General features: G+C 39.4%; 1 protein-coding gene across 2 annotated transcripts in view; it reads left to right on the top strand.

The window, feature by feature from the left end:
- The window catches only part of LOC109639066 (collagen alpha-1(I) chain), a 50,949-nt gene that overhangs the window by 21,045 nt on the left and 9,475 nt on the right, over window positions 1–20,429 (top strand). For both annotated transcript variants that reach the window (XM_069522826.1, XM_069522827.1), the window contains exons 9-56: window positions 2,092–2,130; window positions 2,206–2,259; window positions 2,409–2,462; window positions 2,555–2,662; window positions 2,757–2,810; window positions 3,058–3,111; window positions 3,510–3,554; window positions 4,156–4,209; window positions 4,299–4,343; window positions 4,446–4,499; window positions 4,594–4,638; window positions 4,743–4,796; window positions 5,653–5,697; window positions 5,777–5,830; window positions 6,944–6,988; window positions 7,799–7,852; window positions 8,215–8,322; window positions 8,684–8,737; window positions 9,427–9,480; window positions 9,587–9,631; window positions 9,725–9,778; window positions 9,945–9,989; window positions 11,123–11,176; window positions 11,273–11,323; window positions 11,457–11,510; window positions 11,689–11,742; window positions 11,944–11,997; window positions 12,106–12,150; window positions 12,259–12,303; window positions 12,992–13,099; window positions 13,251–13,304; window positions 13,434–13,487; window positions 13,631–13,684; window positions 15,087–15,194; window positions 15,325–15,378; window positions 15,840–15,947; window positions 16,043–16,096; window positions 16,642–16,695; window positions 17,522–17,575; window positions 17,668–17,721; window positions 17,957–18,061; window positions 18,593–18,646; window positions 19,075–19,128; window positions 19,207–19,260; window positions 19,573–19,626; window positions 19,712–19,765; window positions 19,928–19,981; window positions 20,163–20,216. In XM_069522826.1, coding sequence (XP_069378927.1) covers window positions 2,092–2,130; window positions 2,206–2,259; window positions 2,409–2,462; window positions 2,555–2,662; window positions 2,757–2,810; window positions 3,058–3,111; window positions 3,510–3,554; window positions 4,156–4,209; window positions 4,299–4,343; window positions 4,446–4,499; window positions 4,594–4,638; window positions 4,743–4,796; window positions 5,653–5,697; window positions 5,777–5,830; window positions 6,944–6,988; window positions 7,799–7,852; window positions 8,215–8,322; window positions 8,684–8,737; window positions 9,427–9,480; window positions 9,587–9,631; window positions 9,725–9,778; window positions 9,945–9,989; window positions 11,123–11,176; window positions 11,273–11,323; window positions 11,457–11,510; window positions 11,689–11,742; window positions 11,944–11,997; window positions 12,106–12,150; window positions 12,259–12,303; window positions 12,992–13,099; window positions 13,251–13,304; window positions 13,434–13,487; window positions 13,631–13,684; window positions 15,087–15,194; window positions 15,325–15,378; window positions 15,840–15,947; window positions 16,043–16,096; window positions 16,642–16,695; window positions 17,522–17,575; window positions 17,668–17,721; window positions 17,957–18,061; window positions 18,593–18,646; window positions 19,075–19,128; window positions 19,207–19,260; window positions 19,573–19,626; window positions 19,712–19,765; window positions 19,928–19,981; window positions 20,163–20,216 — 2,814 coding nt within the window. The remainder of the gene's footprint in view (window positions 1–2,091; window positions 2,131–2,205; window positions 2,260–2,408; window positions 2,463–2,554; window positions 2,663–2,756; window positions 2,811–3,057; window positions 3,112–3,509; window positions 3,555–4,155; window positions 4,210–4,298; window positions 4,344–4,445; window positions 4,500–4,593; window positions 4,639–4,742; window positions 4,797–5,652; window positions 5,698–5,776; window positions 5,831–6,943; window positions 6,989–7,798; window positions 7,853–8,214; window positions 8,323–8,683; window positions 8,738–9,426; window positions 9,481–9,586; window positions 9,632–9,724; window positions 9,779–9,944; window positions 9,990–11,122; window positions 11,177–11,272; window positions 11,324–11,456; window positions 11,511–11,688; window positions 11,743–11,943; window positions 11,998–12,105; window positions 12,151–12,258; window positions 12,304–12,991; window positions 13,100–13,250; window positions 13,305–13,433; window positions 13,488–13,630; window positions 13,685–15,086; window positions 15,195–15,324; window positions 15,379–15,839; window positions 15,948–16,042; window positions 16,097–16,641; window positions 16,696–17,521; window positions 17,576–17,667; window positions 17,722–17,956; window positions 18,062–18,592; window positions 18,647–19,074; window positions 19,129–19,206; window positions 19,261–19,572; window positions 19,627–19,711; window positions 19,766–19,927; window positions 19,982–20,162; window positions 20,217–20,429) is intronic.

Raw genomic sequence — 20,429 nt, 5'->3', positions numbered from 1 at the left:
TGCGTCCACAGAGACACAGTGAGACTCACAGTGAGGGAGGTCCAGTCCGAGCTTGACCTTGACAGGCTTGGCCGGCCTCCACTCGTATCTCCGCTGCAGCACCATTGCCAAGACAAATACTCCCCGCGGCAGCAGACCTGGGTGGTGGAATAAACTAGAAGCAATCTTGTGTTCCAGAATTGACTGACACTCCTCTGGCTCTTAGAGTGTGGTGACCACAAGCTCCATGTCATTTAATAACCATTATAGCACTATGCACTATCTAGAGCTCTCAACACTTTGTCACACACTCATGTCTTTTGGCTCCATCTGCAGTCTCAAGTGGTACAAGACATGAGGTGTGAGAGGCCACACAACCAGCTGTGTTAAAGTACTGTGATCATTCACAGCTGTTGCTGCTTGAATGGTTTTCTTCTAAAGTGCATTCGTGCTGTAATAAACTGTTGGGTCATGTGGGAACCTACAGTCAAAACAAACGCTCTCTCATCTAATTAACTTAAATCGAAGAAGACTTCGACAGAAAGCAACAATAGGTGCATCCTAAATGCCACAAGTGAAATCTGGTGTCAGAGCTGTCATTAGGAAATTAAACTGAAAGGAACTAATTGTAACTTGTGCTATTGTTTCATAGCCACCGTGAGCATTAACAGCTGTTTACTTAATTTTAACAGATCACTTCTTTGCCTCTTCTGACGTTTACATGGTAAACAGTTAGCCTCGGTTGCATCTTGTCTGCTCAGAGGACATATTGTAGTGAAAAATGGCGATCCTTCAAAATTCCAGTCAAGTCTCCTGAAAGGTTTTGAACATGTGTCGTGCCTCTTGTACACTAAAGTTTTGATGACCGATCAATAAAGCCCTCTTAGCTTCTTAACCATTCTAGTGGCATTTTTCAATTCACCATCACAACATATTAATATACATCTACCTGTCATCTTATTCTTTAATTTTATTTTATGTATATCTCATAAAAAGTAAAACTTTTAATTACATTTTGGTTTTTTAGATAAAAATTACGAAGAAGTTGGGGCGTTCTCAGGGGTTAGAGAGGGTCGTTCTTTAAAGTCGGCGGTTCGATCCCATTTGCTGCCCATAGATGCACTTTATGAATGTGTGTGTGAATGGGTGAAGGTAAAACTGGACTGTAAAGCACTTTGAGTGGTAATCAAGACTAGAAAAGAGCACCAAATAAATAGAGGCCATTTTACCATAGGAGAAACAATGCAGACACACTGTTAGATTGGACAGTAATTGTTCTTCAAGCCAATAGCGCGTCGGAGGTGGAGTAACCAGAGATCTGGCCTTGAGAGCCGTGGAGCAACATAACACATATTAACAAATTTTATCATTCACATTATAAACTTGTTTAAGGGTATTAAAAGATGCCAGATGAGAAAATCACTAAGTTTGCAGCACTGTGCAGGCTGGAGAGTTGCCAGCGTCCCTCAGTCCATCACTTGGATTGAGAGTAAAATATTTGAAGTGCACTTTTCCACAGCAGTGACTCTCATGAATGTTGTCAACATGTTCTCAAAGGAAGGAATCCTGAAGACCTTAATGTTCCCAGAGCTTTTCATGTAGCACCACCAGAAATTAAAAGAAGAGTTTTTAATTCTAAGCAAAATATATCATCTATTCAGTGGAGTTACACATTTCTTTATACATACATTTATTATTTTTAAAGGTTGAATGTGAATTATATTGTTGACCCTCTGCTTCTTCAGTGCCATCAGAAGGTTACAATTTCAAATACAGAGAAAGGTAGTGTCATCAACATCAGCTTCGGGGCACACTTAGCATTTAGAGCTAATTACCAAATGCTTAGATTCAAAACACTCAACGTAGATGGTGAACATGGTCACTATTTTACCAAGGAAACATCAGCATGTTAATATTTTAATTGTGACCATATTATCACATGACATGTTGGCATTAAGCACCGGTGAGCCTAAGTACAGCCACACAGAGCTGTTTGCACAGTGTAGACTTTTGTTAAGCTTCTATTTTATAGTAAAGTGTCAATGAATTGTTATTGGAGGCAATAATTCAGACGGCTGTGTATAACTGTCAATTTTGTTCTTTTTTTAATAGAGATCATCCTTTGCTCAAATGCTCAGAGCTGGCTGGCCGGTGAGTAGCTCAGCTTTTAGTTTTCAGTTGTTCAATCAGAGTAAGTCACTGATTTGTATTTATTTTGCTCCAAAGGTGAAGACTGGCCCACCTGGTCCCATGGGTGAGATAGGAAAACCTGGCCTTCCAGTGAGTTAAACATCCATTGTGCTTAAATAAGTCATTTAGGAAATGTATATTAGATTTCTTTTTCTTCAGCATTTTGACCCGTCTTCCTGTTATTGTTCTGAAAATATGTGCATTATTAATGTTTCTGTCAAAATGCATTTATCATTTAGGGTATTCCTGGTGACCCTGGGAGCAGAGGAATGCCAGGACAGAGAGGACCCATGGTAAATGTTGAAACCGAAGACCATTTCTGTAACATCCGCAGCTGTATTATACCTAGTGTCGTGACACCATGTGATATGTTTGTGTGTATTAGGGTCACCCTGGGCCAAAGGGCATCCCTGGCAAGACAGGGAGTCGGGGCAGGAATGGCAGTCAAGGAGTGGATGGGAGTTGTGGGCCACCAGGACTAACTGGGCACCGGGTGAAAACTAGCACTACTCAGGTTTAGAGAATGTATCAGTCGGTGTCAATGATTAGCCTGTATCCTTTAACATGTTGTCATTCATTCTTATCAGGGTCCCAGAGGTTTTAAGGGAGACGGGGCTTTATCAGGAGAGAAAGGTGATGAGGTGAGCGTTTTAGCTGAGTCAACTATAAAATCATATGTAAGTGAGTGTTAACACTCAGTATAACACAGTATATGTCCCTGGTAAACCACTGGCTACCTAAACATTCTGTCTAGCAATGAGGAGGCAGACTTTAAAGAAATAAATTAATCTGCCTGTAGTGACCGTTAACGACTTACAAGCACTCTCATTCTGAAAAGGAGGAGTTTGTTGTTTAGATTCGGTTTTCTGATTGTGTCCTGAACTACAGGGTTTAACTGGTGAGCCTGGACCATGTGGAGACAGAGGGAGAGCTGGGGCAAAGGTCAGTATAAAAATAGATTTTGATTGGTAAATAACAGAAAAGTATATGATAGAATAGTATTAAAAACTATTACTGCCAGTGCTTTTGCAACAACTACTTCTGCTGCTACTTTATTCATATTATATTATGTAATTTATTTATTATTAAAGGGAAACATTTGCTTTTTATTCAGTATAGATTAAATCTAGTGGAACTAATCAGTGAATACTGTGTACCACCGCCACATCATCTCGGTGTTTTGCATTGGTCTTATCAACTTTAATCTTACTTAATACAAAACAACTAATTCTAAATAACAAAAATAATGTTTTTATACCATGTCAGAATATATTGATATCTGACTAGTTGGAAAAATGGACCAGTTCCTTTCCTCTGCATGTTGTTTGTGTGTCTTCCAGGGATATAAAGGGGAACCAGGAGAAGATGGACCTGTTGGGCCTCCTGTAAGAGTGACAACTACTTTACTACAGTATATATTTAAATGGCCATTCAACAGTAAGATCAGTTTAACAGTCATGAATAGTAAGAAATATGTAAGCCTTTATGAGTCTCAGAGAGAACTACTGAAAGCTGCATCAAGTCAATGGTGGCATCTGTTAGCCTCCGGTATCACATATCAATTCTTTATCAACTTCTATCAGCTCCATTTGGTGTTTACACTGTAAAATATTTAAGTCTAAGTCAGCACCAGATACTCAATGTTTGTACCCTTATTATAAGGTACTGTTTACATGAAGGGTTATCTGGCTTTCTTTTTTAAATTCCTATGCAACACTGCAGTATACAGCTACTAATTATTCTATATTGAACCTGTCGATTATTGTTTTGATTAGTCAATTCTTTATTTGGCCCATAGATTGTCAGAAAATATGTTACATTATAATGTCTTCAAGCTTAAGGTGGAATCTTCAAATGCATTGTCTGACATGTTTTAGATAATGGATGCTCAGGATGTAGATTAACAGACCCAGTGTCTTGGATTTTGCACAATGCTTCAACTACACTGTGTTCTGTCTCATCTGACTGCAGTTTGTTCTTATCTAGGGTCCTCTAGGTAACAGAGGCATTCAAGGGCTGCCTGGACCTCCAGGACCACAGGTAGAATATGTAATATTCTTTATTAGTCAGACAGTTCTCGTTCCCCTCCCTGAAATGACACAACATGCACCATTCTTCCTTCACAATAGGGAGACTCTGGAGATGATGGAACGATGGGTCCTCCAGGACCAGTGGTGAGCACTAAATAGTGATTCACAATGTTCACACAAGTGCTACCTGCTGCTGCTGACATGACTTTGACAAGCAACTCTAATGTACATTGGGAATTTTTCTAGGGCGCACCCGGGGCCACAGGTGGTGTAGGGCCACCTGGACTTGATGGGTTTGAGGTGAGTTCACCATATTCCTTTGAATGTTTTTAGTTTGACTCGGTTAAATACGAATCAGGTATGAAGGTGTATGTTTCGTCTTTGTCCTGTACAGGGGGCTCAAGGTCCAACTGGTCCACGAGGTCGTAAAGGCCCTCATGTATGTCTTCCACATATTAGAAATTACTATTAGTTCTGATACTGATAAAAGATAGAGGATCAAAGCAGACGTGTAATTATTTAATCTTATTCCATCTCTGACAGGGACCGTCAGGATTAGCAGGAGCAACAGGCTCACATGGACCTCAAGGGACTCAGGTAAATTCTGAGAATTGTCCATATATGTGACTGTGTAGATCAGTGGTCGCCAACCCGTCGATCTCGATCTACCGGTCGATCTCGACAGTCTTCACCGTCGATCTCTGTAACTCTCTGGACCCACAGTCTGCGGCCGCGCGGCAGATCAGCTGTGGGTCGGTTGTCTGTTGTTCACACCCGCTGTGTGTTTATTTCCTGCATTTCCTTCAATACAATCGGATTATGCACTGAACTAAATGTCAGGACTCTACGGTATGAAGTCCTGCATCTTCTGGTCTGTTGACAACAATCAAAGCCCTGTTAGAACAAATGAATGGATTCAGAAGTGAAACGCTGGAGTGCTTTTACTTTGAAACGGGTTCAAGAAGTGTTGTGAATACGTTTGTGACATAGACAGATCAACTTTGTGTTTCACTGCAGAATAAAATGTTCTTTCACCTGAGTTTGAATGTTTATCTGTTGAATTTATGTCACAAACACAAAACAAAAGCACTTCAGTGTTTCTGTTGACCAAATCCATTCTTTTGTTTAAATAATTTTGTTTATTGTGAAATATTTGCAGGAGCTGAAAATGCATGAATTCATACTGAAATAATAAATATGACCTTCCTAAGTGGGTTTTTTGCAAGATATTGGGGTTGTAGATCTCGGCTTACGTTTTGAATTAAAAAGTGATCTTGTGCTTTAAAAGGTTGGAGACCACTGGTGTAGAGGGAGCAAATTGAATGATGTGATCAAACTATCACAAACAAATGTTTCTACTGTCTCAAGACAATGATGCAATCCGGTCCTGACATGCTTCAAATTATTAAGTTTCAAATTGAATTCATTTTTTTAATTGATATTTTTTTGTCAGGGTCAACCAGGCAATGGTGGCCCCTCTGGTCCAAAAGGGGAGATGGTGAGTTTTAATGTAACAATCTTGCTGTGTTTCTCAGTGTTTAAGCTTATGACACTGACACAGTTGTTCTCTCTGACAGGGTGAAATGGGACCTATGGGGAAAAAAGGATTACCTGGCATTGAAGGGCCCATGGTAAATAAAATAATCATCAATTCTGTTCGATATTCAGTTTAGTTAAAAGTAGCCGTTTGTGTATTTCTTTGACTCTGCATGTGTTGTTAGACTTGTGTCACAGTCTCCTAATTGTGGAGTTAAGCCTTGAATTGTAGTCTACTTCTATAATAAATGGTATGGTCTGTATTTATATAGTCCTTTTCTAGTCTTGAAGACTGAGTTGTCTTCAAGACTAATCACAAGGTGCTTTACAGTACATGCCATTCACCCATTCACACACACATTCATACAGTGCATATGTTTGGGAACTTTCTCTGTGAGAAGGGTCAATTTTGTGGTTCAGTATCTTGCCCAAGGACACTTTGGCATGCAGAAATGGGGATTTGGAATGGGAAAGTTTGTAAGTACAGAGCCCTGTTGGAGGACCTCAGCTAGCGCTCATGAAGGGTTAGCTGATCGCAGATACAAGCTGTTTAAGGCTTTAAAAACAAGCAGTACAATCGTAAAATCCATTCTAAAACTCACAGGCAACCAGTGATTGTGTCACGTAGTGTCAAAGCCTGGCAGCAGTGTTCTGTATAAGTTTGATCTTGGTATGTTTTGCTCGCTGATGCAGGAGTGAAGTGCATTACAGAAATTGACAAGATAAAAGCATGAATGACCGTCTCTAAGTCCGTAAAAAATGGAATGATCTCATTTTGTTTCGTCTTCTCAGTTGAGCAGAGCAGGACTACACCACTGTGGTCACTTGAGCATCAAAAGTAACTTGCTGGCCTCCTTTAACACATTGATTCACACGACTTAAGGCTGTGACTCTTGAAAACATGACTTGAATAAAAATACTGACTCTAGGTGACATGAGTCTTGCTTTGGCAACCTCAGAGATCTCTGGCTGATTTGGTGATGGTCAGTTTCCATTATAACCGGCTACATAGCATATTTCAGTCAACTTCAATATATAGATAATCTGAATAAAACATTCTCTCAAGAGCTTCAGTATCTTGTATGAGTTATGACTATATCTCCAACAGTATACTTTGTGAGCAAATCTTTAAGACGTAAGAGATAAGATATATTTTCCATCCAGTGAGTGCATGTTCTTATTTCACGATGCTCTGCTTGCTCTTTTAGGGGATGTTTGGAGGTCCTGGTCCAAAAGGATATCCAGGTGCCACAGTGAGTCTTCTGCCTTCAATTTTCAAAGCCAATATGAGCATTTAGGATTGAACTTAATGATTAGGGTAAGGTAAACTAAATGTGTTGGTGTACTGTCACTTTATAGATTACTTATGGCCTACATTTAGCAACAGTGTGACAATGGCAGGGTAATCAGACTCAGATAACTCAGAAAACTCTCAGGAGACCAGGGTTGAAGATAGAGTCAAAATGTTTATACACTAAAAGTCCTAAAAGGAACACAAAAACACAAGCAACACAAAGAAAAATGCTGAAATGCACGCACACTAGTGTAATGGCAATCTGACAAAGAAACGATGGGAATGGCAGACTGTATTAAGTGGATTTGGATGGGAAAAACAGGGACAGGAAACTAATCAGGTAACAGTTTCAGTAGTAAATTGACCAAGAACTGCACAGAAGGGAAATGAAGAACAGGAATTGGACATGCAGAAAACTGAACGAGATGTTACAGGTAGATGCCCTGCTGTCTTCTTTAAACACAAACTGAATCTGCCATTTGGTGACATTTTGGTGGTAGGTAGGAAACTAATCACAGTGGGTTTATCAGAGCTTTCTCACTGAAAACAGTGAAGAGAAATGAATGTCTGCCACAATATATTTAGTTTTAATAATAAATAAATGGAATATTGATTAATGCAGCTTTAATACAAAACTGTTTCCTTTTATATGTCAATCTCTTTTAGGGCTTAAAAGATGAGTTGAACTGAATAGAGCTGAAAGTGATTTCAAACTCAGTCAGAAAAAAGACAATGTTACATCTACTAAAGATGTCCTGTTTATGTGTAGGGCTTCAGAGGAAGGGAGGGTGACCACGGAGAGGCTGGACCCAAAGGAGACAGAGTAAGAGGAAGACATTGGTGATTGGTGATCAACTGTGCAATGAAACTACGTAAATCCACGTTTGGCTGAACTCCTTATTGTGAAACATAGAACACAGAAAATGAAATGTTGAGTATCTGTCAGTGCTGTTAGAATATATTAAACAAAGTTACTTGAACTGTAAAAAGTACGCACAGCCATGTGAAACCTTATACACATATCAGTATGTTGGTATAATTGTAGTCTTGAACAGGAGTTAAGGCTAACAACAGTGTTAATTCAGTGTCAGTGCAAATGTTTCCCTAGTTTTCAATGGTACGTCACATAACCCCATATATCACATATTTTGTGTAACTGAACCTCTGACATTATTGTTCCCTTAGGGCCCACTAGGTGCTCCAGGAATCAAGGGTCGTCAGGGAGAGAATGGTGAACGTGGCACCTCAGGCTCTCCAGGGGTAAGAGGTCAACCTGGGCCCAGAGGAAAACAGGTACATATCATGATGTCATTGTTGTATTAGATCATGTATCAGTTGGTATGAAACAGCATCCCACTGACTGAACTGACTGGCACTAATCAAGTGTTGTATAATTGGTAGGGAGGCATCCATTTTGCTGATATAATGAATATCAGATTGTCAATCTAAACGTGTATAAATATACAGTTGCAAGCCAAAGTGAAGTAAAATAACCAACTTTAAGCAAATGTGTCATCTTAGATTCACTTGTAGTCTAATAAAAAAAAAACTCTCATAAGGTTTAACCATTGTTTGATCTTATATATTTTCACATTTATAGTGTGGTCGAAGAGCATGTCATAGTTTAATGACTCTCCTTGTTATATCTCCTTAGGGTGAGGACGGGGAAGTTGGCCTCCAGGGAGCAGTTGCGATACAAGGGCCAAAGGTCAGAGGCTTTTATTGGTGTCTGGTCAAGTGAAGCTAATAACACTGAGCCATATCTGTCACAGCTTATCTCCCACTTGGACATTTGTTTTATTGCACTGCACTGAGCAAAGACGTTTGATGTGATGACCTCTGCAGATGTTCCTGTTAGCACCAGTACTATTGCTGCTAATTTATTGCCACTCTTACTGCCACTACAACTTAACAATGATAAGAGCAGTATTTAGTAGCTGGTGTAAAACAATAGGAATGTGTACACTGGCACTTTTTTTCCCCAGTCAGATAGACAAGTGAAAATGAATAAACCCCCAACAGTGCACACTGGTTTGTCACCAGTTACTATTTCCTGTAAGAAGACATTCTCTGTCTTCAGTCAAAATGTGCATAGTGTGTAATAATGATAATAATGAAATATCTATGCTAGCGATTGCTCTTTAAATTATTTACAATAAAATATATTTATAATATCAACCTTTGCCTAGGAGGTTATGTTTTCATCTGTGTTTGTTTGTTAGTTTGCAGCATTGCACAAAAACTATTGGACTGATTACCATGACATTTCTTGGGATTTCCCTTTCTGTTGCATTGCAAGAGAGTCATTGTCATCATAAACCCTGACTTCTCAGAAAAGTTTTTTTTAGTATATCAGTCTTTTGTCTCAGTCTAAAGGTGAATGTGTCCATATTTAAGGGCAACAGAGGAACCTCAGGACAAAATGGGAAGTTAGGACTCAAAGGACAAAGGGTAACTATTACTGGGACAGTATAAACTCAAATTCATTAATATAATATATCTGTGCAAATACATTAATTGTATTAAAAGCTGTTTTTATCTAATTGTCATTGTACAGGGTCGCCCAGGACTTCCTGGCCTGTTTGGTTTACCTGGCATTCTGGTAAGAACAAAACAAGCTCAAATCCAGCTCATCAAGTCTGTTCTACTAATCACTAAACTGTGTTTGTCTCTTTGTTTGTGTGTATTTTTACAGGGTTTCAGAGGCCAAGTTGGGACTGAGGGACCAGAAGGAAAGCCTGGTACACAGGTTCCCATTTTATAACTTTTCATCTCATAAAATTCAGTTTTTGCTTAATACCTCACTCTCAGTCAGCTCCATCAAGCCATCACTATTACAACATTTATAACAACATTGCGATGCATATGTAATGACACATACCGGTACATTGTAATGCCATGTGTCTTATGTGCAGGGTGCTCCTGGATCTGTTGGCTCTCCTGGCCCTAAAGGAGACAGAGTGAGTTTTCTTTTTTTATAACACAGGGGTGCGATGGAAGTATGAGCAGCTCAATGAGGATACAAGCAGACAACATAACATTTCATATCTTGAAAGTTATAATACTGTAAAATTTCAACCTTTCTATATAAAGTTCCTTGAGATCATTTACGATGTGATTTTGTGTTGTACAAATAATTGAAATGAAGTTGACTGATAACAAAAAGTACAAAAAAGGCTCTGTGGAAACTTTGTTGGGGAAATTGGCCTAAAGCTATCGTAGAATTCTGGAAAGTCCCCAGAAGCTAAATCTAGCAAATCTATCTAAGTAAAGACTGTATATAACTATAAATTCAGAGAGATGCTTCACCTGCACTGCTTGTAGGTTTGGATATTTAATATGTGCCAATGTGTTCACTTTTAAACACTGGTGAATGTTTTTGATTTACAAAATTATAAAATTATTATAACTCATCCATTAGAAGAGGGATACTGACCAGCCAATTAATGTATATATAAATAATTTATATATGCATACATACATACAATGTGTACAAATAATCATGCACTGTAAAATGAGATTGTAAGACCTGATGAGCATAATAAAGTATTTAGTAAGCATAGCTGCTAATATCGATGGTGTAGAAGAACATGTGTAATTATAGCTGCAAGCGGCGATACATGGGTTCACTCCCCTCTGAGCTGAACAGAGGGAAGCAGCTCAATCTACATGAATTAAAGCTGCGAGCAGCTGCCCTGTAGGCCAAGCTAGAAATACTATATGGTAGGTCTATTCCCAAGGCCTTAAGATACAGTATCTACCAAAATGTATGTTGATTGGATAAATTGTCAGTTACAGTCAGTGTTCATTAAGCAGGGATACTTTGTGAAGAAGGTTGATGGCAGCCATGGTTTTCCACTGATCTTGCTGTTTTTTAATATAGATGTGTATCCTAGCCCCCCCAAGTCTGCATAGCAAGTTTCGTCAAAATCCGAAACATTGTACTGATTGCATTAGTCTGAAACCTTAATCCAGTACAGTGACCTTGACCTTCGGTGGGCATAACAACACCAAGCTAGCACCTTCATGAGCCAACTAAATCATATTTATTTGCAATATTGGTAAAGGAAGTTCTGGTTTCTCTTTGGTGAAGGGGTTTCCAGGTGTGGCTGGTGATCGAGGGCAGACAGGTCGTCCAGGAGCCAAAGTAGGTCAAAACTTCTTCTAATGATCATATGACAAAACCAGTGTGTTCATTTTGGGTTTTGAACATTTTGAAAGAACTCATTTGTGACTTCAACAGGCTCCTGGAAAGCCTGGTGAAAATGGAATCCCTGGACCAGCTGGGGAGAGGGTGAGCTGATGATAATATAAAGCATGAATACAGTACATTTCATGAATCAACATAAACATCAACATAAGCATGTTTAACGTGTAACAGATTTTTCTTAAAAATATGAATGATTTATTTTAATGTCTCCTTTTAGGGCTTCACAGGCAGTCCAGGAATGATGGGCCCCCAGGGCCCAGTGGGCATGTATGTAAGTGAACAGAAAGAGACAGAGTTCATTAGACAGAAATATTGGAATGAAATACTAAATTGAACCAAAATAACAAAATACTTTTTTATCAAGTTCTTTTACAATGTTGTGCAGAATCCCGTTCGTAACTGGTTTAAATGTACGTGTGAATGTAAACAGAAAATATCAACTTCCGCAGGGTTACCCCGGAGCAGTAGGTCCGACTGGGGGACCAGGCCACATGGGACAAAGGGTGAGGCCTGGCTACTGCTGTGACATCATAAAATCTGAATCCATTCTCATAGCCCACAAGGATGTGGTTCAATAGAAAGTTTCAGTTATTAGAACTTTTGGTCAAGCTGCCAACCAGTGGATATGTTTGTGTCCTAAAAGATTTGTTGAGTTTCATTATTCCAAAACATGACTGAATTACTTTCTCTTACCTGTTGCGAAGGGAGACGCTGGTGTCAGAGGACTTCCTGGCAGCCTTGGAAACACTGGACCTCCGGTGAGTGTGATTGGTAAAATCATTTGGATGTCCACACACAAGCACATGGATGTACGTACACATTGGTTGATCTTGGCTGTAGCGTCTGTTGAATCATTGTCTCCTCAGGGTCTCCAGGGCCTTCCTGGTGAGAGAGGGCCTCCAGGACCACAGGTGAGAACAAGACTACTATACACCCATAAAGTATTGATCAGACATCATCAACTGCCATAATGTTAGAGGGTAACCTGATGCAGCTGTTTCTGTCATCTCTTTCCTTAGGGCCGTCATGGAGAGTTGGGGCCCAAAGGCATTCAGGGTCTGCCAGTGAGTATGTCGATCAGACACATGCACAGCGTTTCCACCACAGGAACTTTCCAGTGGGAACTAGGAGCCTTTGGAGACCATTGACTTCATCAAGTTTTAACCCCCCCAAAAAGTCCCCACAGGACAGGGTTCTTTGAGGTGAAGCTTGCAGGCTCAACATGAATAATTGGTCGGGTATTCCAGCATTTTATTTCAGCCAGTGTTTGCCACTCTTCCAATCAGCAGCAGCACAATTTAAATTTCCTCCATGTTGTATTGCTCGATATATAGAGCATCTTCGTTGTTGAATAGTTTTCTGTTTTTAACAATCGACAAAAACTTTTTAGTTCTGGGAGTAAAAATTCCAGGGATTTAGGATTATTTTTAAATGAAACACTTCATCACTACCACATTATTTTAGTATTAAAAGAATCAATTCAAAAGAATAAGAAATTGAATACCCTCTATAGGCGTGAATAGATTATATTCCAATTGGCCCTTGGGCACATCCATAAATCCATCCTCCACCTGCATTCTTCAAGCTGAGATATTCTGATGTCAAACATAAAATAAAAACTCTAAGTGCCTTCCACACACACACACAAAGAACACAGAGAATACAGTCATATGATATATTTGTTTCATGATCTGAATATCATGATGATATTCTTTTTAGAATACCAATGTACTCTGACTTTTGTATTTTCAGGGTCCTCCAGGCAAACCTGGACCTGGGGGCGGCTTGGGGAGCCCTGGTCCTCCAGGGAGTGAGGGGCCACCAGGGCCACCAGGGTCGGCTGGACCCAGAGGGTTTCCAGTGAGTGGGTACTTTCCACCTTCCTCTTCATTACATATTGATAGAGAGCTCTGCGATGCTGCCCTCCCTATACTCATAGTGTCATGTTATACAGTACCATATCATATACTGCAGCGTATGTTCATTGCAAGATCTTTTTTCTCCTGATTAGGGAAAACCAGGCATTACTGGGCTGATGGGTCAGGCTGGAGAGAAAGGAGAGCAGGTAACTGATTCTATTTTTTTTAAAATCTGGATGACATTTAATATTGTTATGAAATGTTGGGTTTGTTTTTGTTAATGGAACAAGTCCAATCCTTGAGATTTCAGTAATATTATTATTTATTGTTCATAGGGAGCAATGGGTCCTGCTGGGAATATTGGTGCTCCAGGTCTGGATGAGCAGCAGGTTTGTTAGCGTGCTGAACACACGGCTCTCATTCTGATATACTGCATTGTTTTAAACCTGCAATTTGTAGTATATAATACTGAGGAACCTTGTTATACATTTCACTGTGTTAATAATAAATGTGATCATGTTTGTCATGCCAGGGTCCTCCAGGGCCAACTGGAGAAGAAGGGATTCCTGGAACAAAAGGTGACCAGGTCTGTGTCTTACTGAAAAAAACTTTCACACTGAATGTATTATTATATATTCATGAAATAGTCTTTTATTTAAAGATTAACTTAATAAGAGACTGAAAAGCAGTGTTTCACTTCACTCTTGAGTTGATAGTTATCATGTGTTTTATACACTTTACTGCGGCAATGATAGTGTTCTCAGCAATGATAGTTACCTTGTGTACAGGTGGAGTGCAAATAGAAAAAGTTTTCCAGCTAGCTGCTGTGCAGACTGGTAAAATGGATCTGTCATGTCTCCTCTGGTGCTCCTGTCATTCTCTTTGCCTCCATACAAGATGTTTTGGTTATTATATATGATATTATATCAAGGCTGCATTCCCTCAACCCATCACTCATTAAACATATTCATAAATGGTTAATGATGAATCTTTATTATTAAACCACAACTCTACTACATTGTTAAATAGAAAACAGTGTAGATATACAAAATAGTTCTACAACGACAAGTACAAATCATATCTGTATGCACAAAACTTTCAAACATGTACAAAATATTTCTACAGCTACAACACTTTAGAGCTTTATTTTGTAAGTACACAGTTTGATCCATTTTGCCCTTTTCAGCCGCCTGTCAATTTCAATCAATCAACACAGTTTACACATTTATTTTTTCCTGTTTTCATGGCAGTGATCACCTCCCCCGATGCACCATTGTTGCATCAAGGGCTGTGATTGGTTTAAAAAAATACGAAAAAGGCAGAAAATGTTTGACCCCCTGTAGTAGGATGATAATGGCATCGACTTCTGCTGCCTATACTGTATGTAATATATTTTAATTATCCTATTAGTCCTGAAATGGTTGACATTTTCAGTCCAACAACATACCCTCCTCACGTCCTGACTTAAGTATGTGTTCTGAACAATTGTGACAGTTTTTCAAACAAGAAACAAAGCAACAGGAGATAAGGTTATTGTGCTCCAACTGTGTCAGAAAGCAGATGTGTTTAGTTTTTTTCCAAATGGCTTCACTGGAAGGTACAGAAAAAAAATGTGGATAATGGCACAGACTTCAGAAAGTCTCTCCAGGAACATACTGATAGACTGGTCTGTTTACATTTTAAGTAAAGGTTGTGTAGTCAATAAAAAAAGAAAGCTATTTTGAGTACCTGTCTCCCCTCTCACCTCTATTGGCCGAACATGAAGGCTTTTCTGAAATAGATAATTGCCAGCACAGGCATGTGACATCAGAAAGATTTATTCGGCAGGATGGGGTTCCCAACTTTATCTGACCAGCCAATGTATATCCGAGTTTACTTAAGTTGAGGCAAATAAAATTATAACATTCAGCATCAGGTTAAATGAGTCAGGCGGTCACAGAGGATGATGTCTGACAACTGTTAAACACTGAACTGTCCTGGTGAAACAGGGACCTCCGGGCCCTCAGGGGAAACCAGGACCCAAGAGACCAAAGGGAAAACCAGGACCTCAAGGATCCCGGGGGCTGCAGGGTGAGCCTGGCCAGAGGGGCAAAGAGGTTAGATCTATTGTCATGCTATCCAACTATTTTATGTTGAGCTGCAACTTAGGAGAATTATAGTTAATGATCTATCTGTCGGTTGTTTGTTTGAGAACGGTGCTCATCATGATATCTTTTCCCTGTGCAGGGAGAAGCTGGAGGGCCTGGGTCACCTGGGGATCAGGGTGTTAAAGGAGCAAAGGCTAGTACCATCTTCCCATTGTATTGTTAACTAATGTAGCATATTTCTTATTGTATTCATATTGTTTTAATGAATTTACAAAATCCAGTTATTCTAGTTAGGGCAGCCTTTATACTCATATACTCGTATTTTACTCCTTGGAAACTTCCAGATTTCCACTTTACAGCAGCAGAAGACTTGTTATGTTTTTAGAAAGTGAGATGGAGTGAAGGATTCATTTCCATCACAACTTTGTTTACTGATGCACACTGGGTGTTTGAGTCAGTCACACCATTGAAGTAGTCATTGCTCATGACTAGTGTAGCTGATTGAATTTAGAGGTCACTTAATTAGGATGAAGATCATTGAAGTGGCATATAGTAGATTGAACAATGAGAACAGCTGCATCTGGAAGGTCCAATTTACAAGGGGTTTAATACCTTTTTAATACAGAGTTCTGCTAAATTCATACTTTTTCACAGGGATATGTGGGGAATCCTGGTCCATTGGGGTCAGAGGGGCCCCCAGGAGTCTTGGGCATAAAAGGGCAGAGAGGGTCAAAAGGAGAAAAGGGCTACGCAGGGCAAATGGTAAATGAGCCTCAATAACTCTTTATTAATCAGTCAATATTATCATGTGTTTATCTACAGTATCTGTCCTCATCACCATTTATTTCTACTTTCAGGGTCAAGGGGGCCTGATGGGAACGGTGGGACCATCAGGCTTATTAGGACTACAGGTAAGTTACCATCTGCCATGAAAAAAGGGACTTCATCTTGATAATGAGTGTGATACTTTCAAATTTGTAGAACAGGTGTCATAGTTATGGCTCTACGCCAGCGACAGCCAGTGGCCAGAAGTGTAATGTTTTCGGGTTGTTTGTCTGTCCTTCCATCTCATTCAACACAATATCTCAAGAACACAAGGGAATTTCTTCAAATTTGTTACTACTGTTTACTTGACATCACAATTTAGGTGGTCATAGGTCAAGGTCACTGTGACCTCACAAGTCCCTTGTGAATGCATTCTCTTAAGAACTCTTCAGAAGGTCACATTGGCCTCTTAAATTATGTTTTTGGCCTCTTGAACCTTATATCTCAAGACTGCCTCTAGAGAATATCTTGGATGAGATGAAATTATGTAGTCTGAAAACACACTCATTGGGAGGTATACAACCACACAACGATATTTCTGGTCCTTTATGTTTTACAAACACTGTGAACCTGTATAACTTTTTTTAAACATTCACAGAGTGTCAGTTCACCTTCTTCAATCTGTTTTCAGGGGTTTCCAGGTATTTTTGGGATTCTTGGACCTCATGGGCCACCAGGACAAAAGGTAGTCAAACTCACACTCAGGACCAATAAGATGTTTTCAAATGATGGACTGGATTTTTAAAAGTCTCTGTTAATACAGATATCACATGCTATATGTTGAGAGAGTTGCTGGTTACTCTAATCATTCCTCTGTATATTGGCCATGAAGCCACTTCTTCCTAACACGAGTTCACTGAAAATTCAGAGCAAAAAGATATTCCAGTGTTCTGTTCCTATGAAGTTTCAACAATCTTGAGTTCAATCAAATGGGTGTTGTCCTTGCAGGATTGTGTATAAGCAAATAAACACATAAAAATAATTTCTGTTGGCAGTGACCATTATACCCAATATGCATATGCATCTGTTTGCAATTTATTGTATGGGTTGTAGAGAACAAGAAATAAAGAGGGTGAGTCTGGAGGGACTGGGTGAATCAATATGCTGTATATGGAATAAAAACAAATCAGTATGTGTCATCAGTTTTAATTTTATGGTTGTGGCCACAGAAGTGAAAAAATTATTTTGGTTCATTATTTTACTTAAAAGTTCAGAGGACGTCAGCTGAGAAGGTAAACATGTTTATGCGATCACCTCTGAATGTGGTCGGATCTCAAATTTGTTTGTTTCTTGGGAATAGACCTCTTTATATACAGTCTTTGGTATTCACATACTTTTACTGAGAGCTGTCCGTGTGACTAAGTCACACAACCACATTAGCAAGGGTTTGTTTCCCATTCAGAATGAAGAGAATGAATGACTACAATGACCATTAGCAGCTGCGTACACACAGGGTGGACATGTGGGTGTTGAAGTTACTTTTTGATGAAGTGGACATGCTCTGTTTACAGGGAGATACAGGTCCTGCTGGTTTGATGGGGGAGTCAGGAACTCCAGGTCCAAAGGTACAGAGCACTCCTGCTGAATATTTATGATGTGAAGCAACAGTCCATCTATTACAAGTGCTACATCCTCTCTGTGCTCTGTCTATCTACAGGGTGTGGCAGGAAGCCCAGGTGTGAAAGGTGACATGGGACAATCTGGACCACCAGTACGTGAACAAAGTACAACATGACAAATTAGTATAAAGTTAATAATTTTACCCACTACTGGACAATAACTTAACATTTTATCTTTTTCTTTTTCCCAATCATGTTTATTTTGGGGGTAAAATCATCCTCTATTAAACTATTAACCTGTATGGGCTTATGGTCTACCTAATGATGTTTACCTTTTGTAAATTTGCATGTCACCAAATCATAACCGGGGATATTATTGTGATTCAGGGTTCATCAGGAGTCCAGGGAAGACCTGGTAAGCCTGGGTTAAAGGGATCTCCTGGATCTGAGGGGCTGAGAGGAGAGCCTGGAGAGACAGGGCAGCCAGGAGAGGTGATGACAGCTTTTACACAAATCTAAGATTTTAGCTTGATTTTAAAGGTACAGGGTGTAGAATTTAGTGATATCTAGTGTTGAAGTTGCATGTTGCAGCTGAACACCCCTCACCTCACCCTCTCCTTCCAAACATGAAAAAGAACCTGGGGTAGCTTCAGTTGTCATAAAAACTCAAAAGGTGTTTAGTTTGTCCAGTCTGGACTAATGTAAAAAACATGGCGGCCTCCATAGAGAGGGTCCCCTCAATGTAAATATAAAGTATTTAAATATAAAGGACCTTTTCTGGGGTAAAGGAAACTACAATTCATACAATTTAGATGAAACGAACTAGTGAAAACATCATGAGGATTATTCTACATTACATTTCTGACAAAAGTTCCTTTTCACCTAAATCTTACACACTGGACTTATAATGAGTGTTGGTTAGAAATAAAACATGTAATTGTTTTTTCAATTATTATTTTAAATCTAAAAGATTTCTTAAATGTGTAAACACCAGATGGTGATGGGTCACTTTACTGTTTGCAGAGTCCTGATGGCCTGCCAGGAAATAAAGGAGCTCCAGGATTACCAGGACCAGAGGTAAATCATGACATCACTGTACAAAACGTCATGACAATCCCTCCAAATAAGATATTTCAACCTGACCAACGTCGTGGACTGATAAAGCGATGAAAAACGTCTTACTTGAGCATCTCCACTGTCAAGGCCACACTTTGTTTTAAAAAAATGCATTAAGGCTTTTAGGTTTTTAGATTTTATTGCTTAATGGGGTCCACCACCTCTTACTTAGTTCAACGAATTAGAGAAAATCTTTAAATGTTTTTTATTCATATTGAATGCTATATTGTTAATATATTGAAATTGTAATATATTCTTCACAGTTGATAGAGATTCATGTAGAGGAGACTTTTGTGGTCATTGCACCAACACACTGTGACCAAACAACACCTTCATTAGTGTCATATAGCCTGATATGACAAACATCCTGTTGTGTTTGTTTTTTCCAGGGTTGGGACGGTGACATGGGGCTTCAGGGCCCTGTTGGCATTCAAGGACCTCAGGTTAGTTCTGCCTCCACACTCAAGCATGGACCATATTGTGAAATACTCAAAGTTGGACTTCATCTGTATCACCTTCAGGGACCTAAAGGTGTTCCTGGGCTGGTGGGAAGGAAAGGACAAAAGGGTCAAAAGGTCAGCTCAAACCCTGTGTCTGTGTGTACCACACTGCAGCACTTTGTTGATGTTATACACTTTATTTTTATCCATTTCAAACTATTGCACTATTTCCCCCGTCGGCCTTAACGTTTGCTAAAGAGTAGTGTCCCACTGTTTCAGGAAATTACTGAACCCTTTTAAAACCTGAAACCATAAATTGATCTGTTGTGAACCAGTGGGTTTGGGGCTGAATGATGCAGACAGAGTAAGGAAGTCAGAAAGTATTGAACACAATGTGAAGCTGTTATGACTTTTTAGTCTAAAAAAAACTAATGGATTGAATTTCAGGGGGATGATGGCAGAAGTGGACGTCCAGGGAAGGACGGACGCACTGGGAAGAGGGTAGGATGATACGCTTGACCTCTAACACGAATGTGACTTTGACATCCCACATCCTAAACTCTAATTTTCCCTCTTTCTTTTAAAGGGGAAAAGAGGGAGAGCTGGTAGTTATGGTTTGAGAGGAATACGAGGAGAAAAGGTCAGTTGAGGCTTTTGAGCCTGACAATCTGTATGAGCTGTTACCTTAAATTTTAACTTTGACTTTAATTCTTCTGCTTTCAACTAAAATGACTTCGGGTCAATCAGTGTATTACATTGATTATTGTATTAATCAAGTCTTGATCTTTCTCTTGCCCTGCAGGGGAAGATGGGAGATCTGGGTCCATCTGGTCCTCCAGGAAGACACGGTACATATGTAAGTTGTCCTTATAACCTCATCAGGTTTTCAGTCTTTACAGTCCACCTCTTCAGATATCATCAGTATTAATGTTGTATTGTGTCTTTGTCATCTTGTGTTTGTCATACCCTCACCTTATTTCGATGAAAACAACCTAAAATAAATAAAACTGATCTTCATTTACAATATTTCCTTGAAGGGCAAAGCTGGAACTCGTGGAGAAAAATGTGAAATGGGACCACCTGGCTTAAAGGTAGGTTTTTTTGACTTATTTGTTTTGTTTTACTCACTCAATTACTTTTTGCTACTTTATTAATAGTTTATTTGTCATGGTTAATTCAGTAAATGATTCAAACTCATATACAAGTCACCCACCTAAACAGTAATACAGCAAATCCTATTCCATTTTATGAAAAACACTGCAGATGCGATAAACGCAAAGTTTTCTAACTTCACACTGCAGCAC

This window comes from Paralichthys olivaceus, chromosome 4 (assembly GCF_024713975.1).
Source record: "Paralichthys olivaceus isolate ysfri-2021 chromosome 4, ASM2471397v2, whole genome shotgun sequence".
In the NCBI taxonomy this organism is placed as follows: Eukaryota; Metazoa; Chordata; class Actinopteri; order Pleuronectiformes; family Paralichthyidae; genus Paralichthys; species Paralichthys olivaceus.
This window is presented reverse-complemented; position numbering and strand designations above follow the sequence as displayed.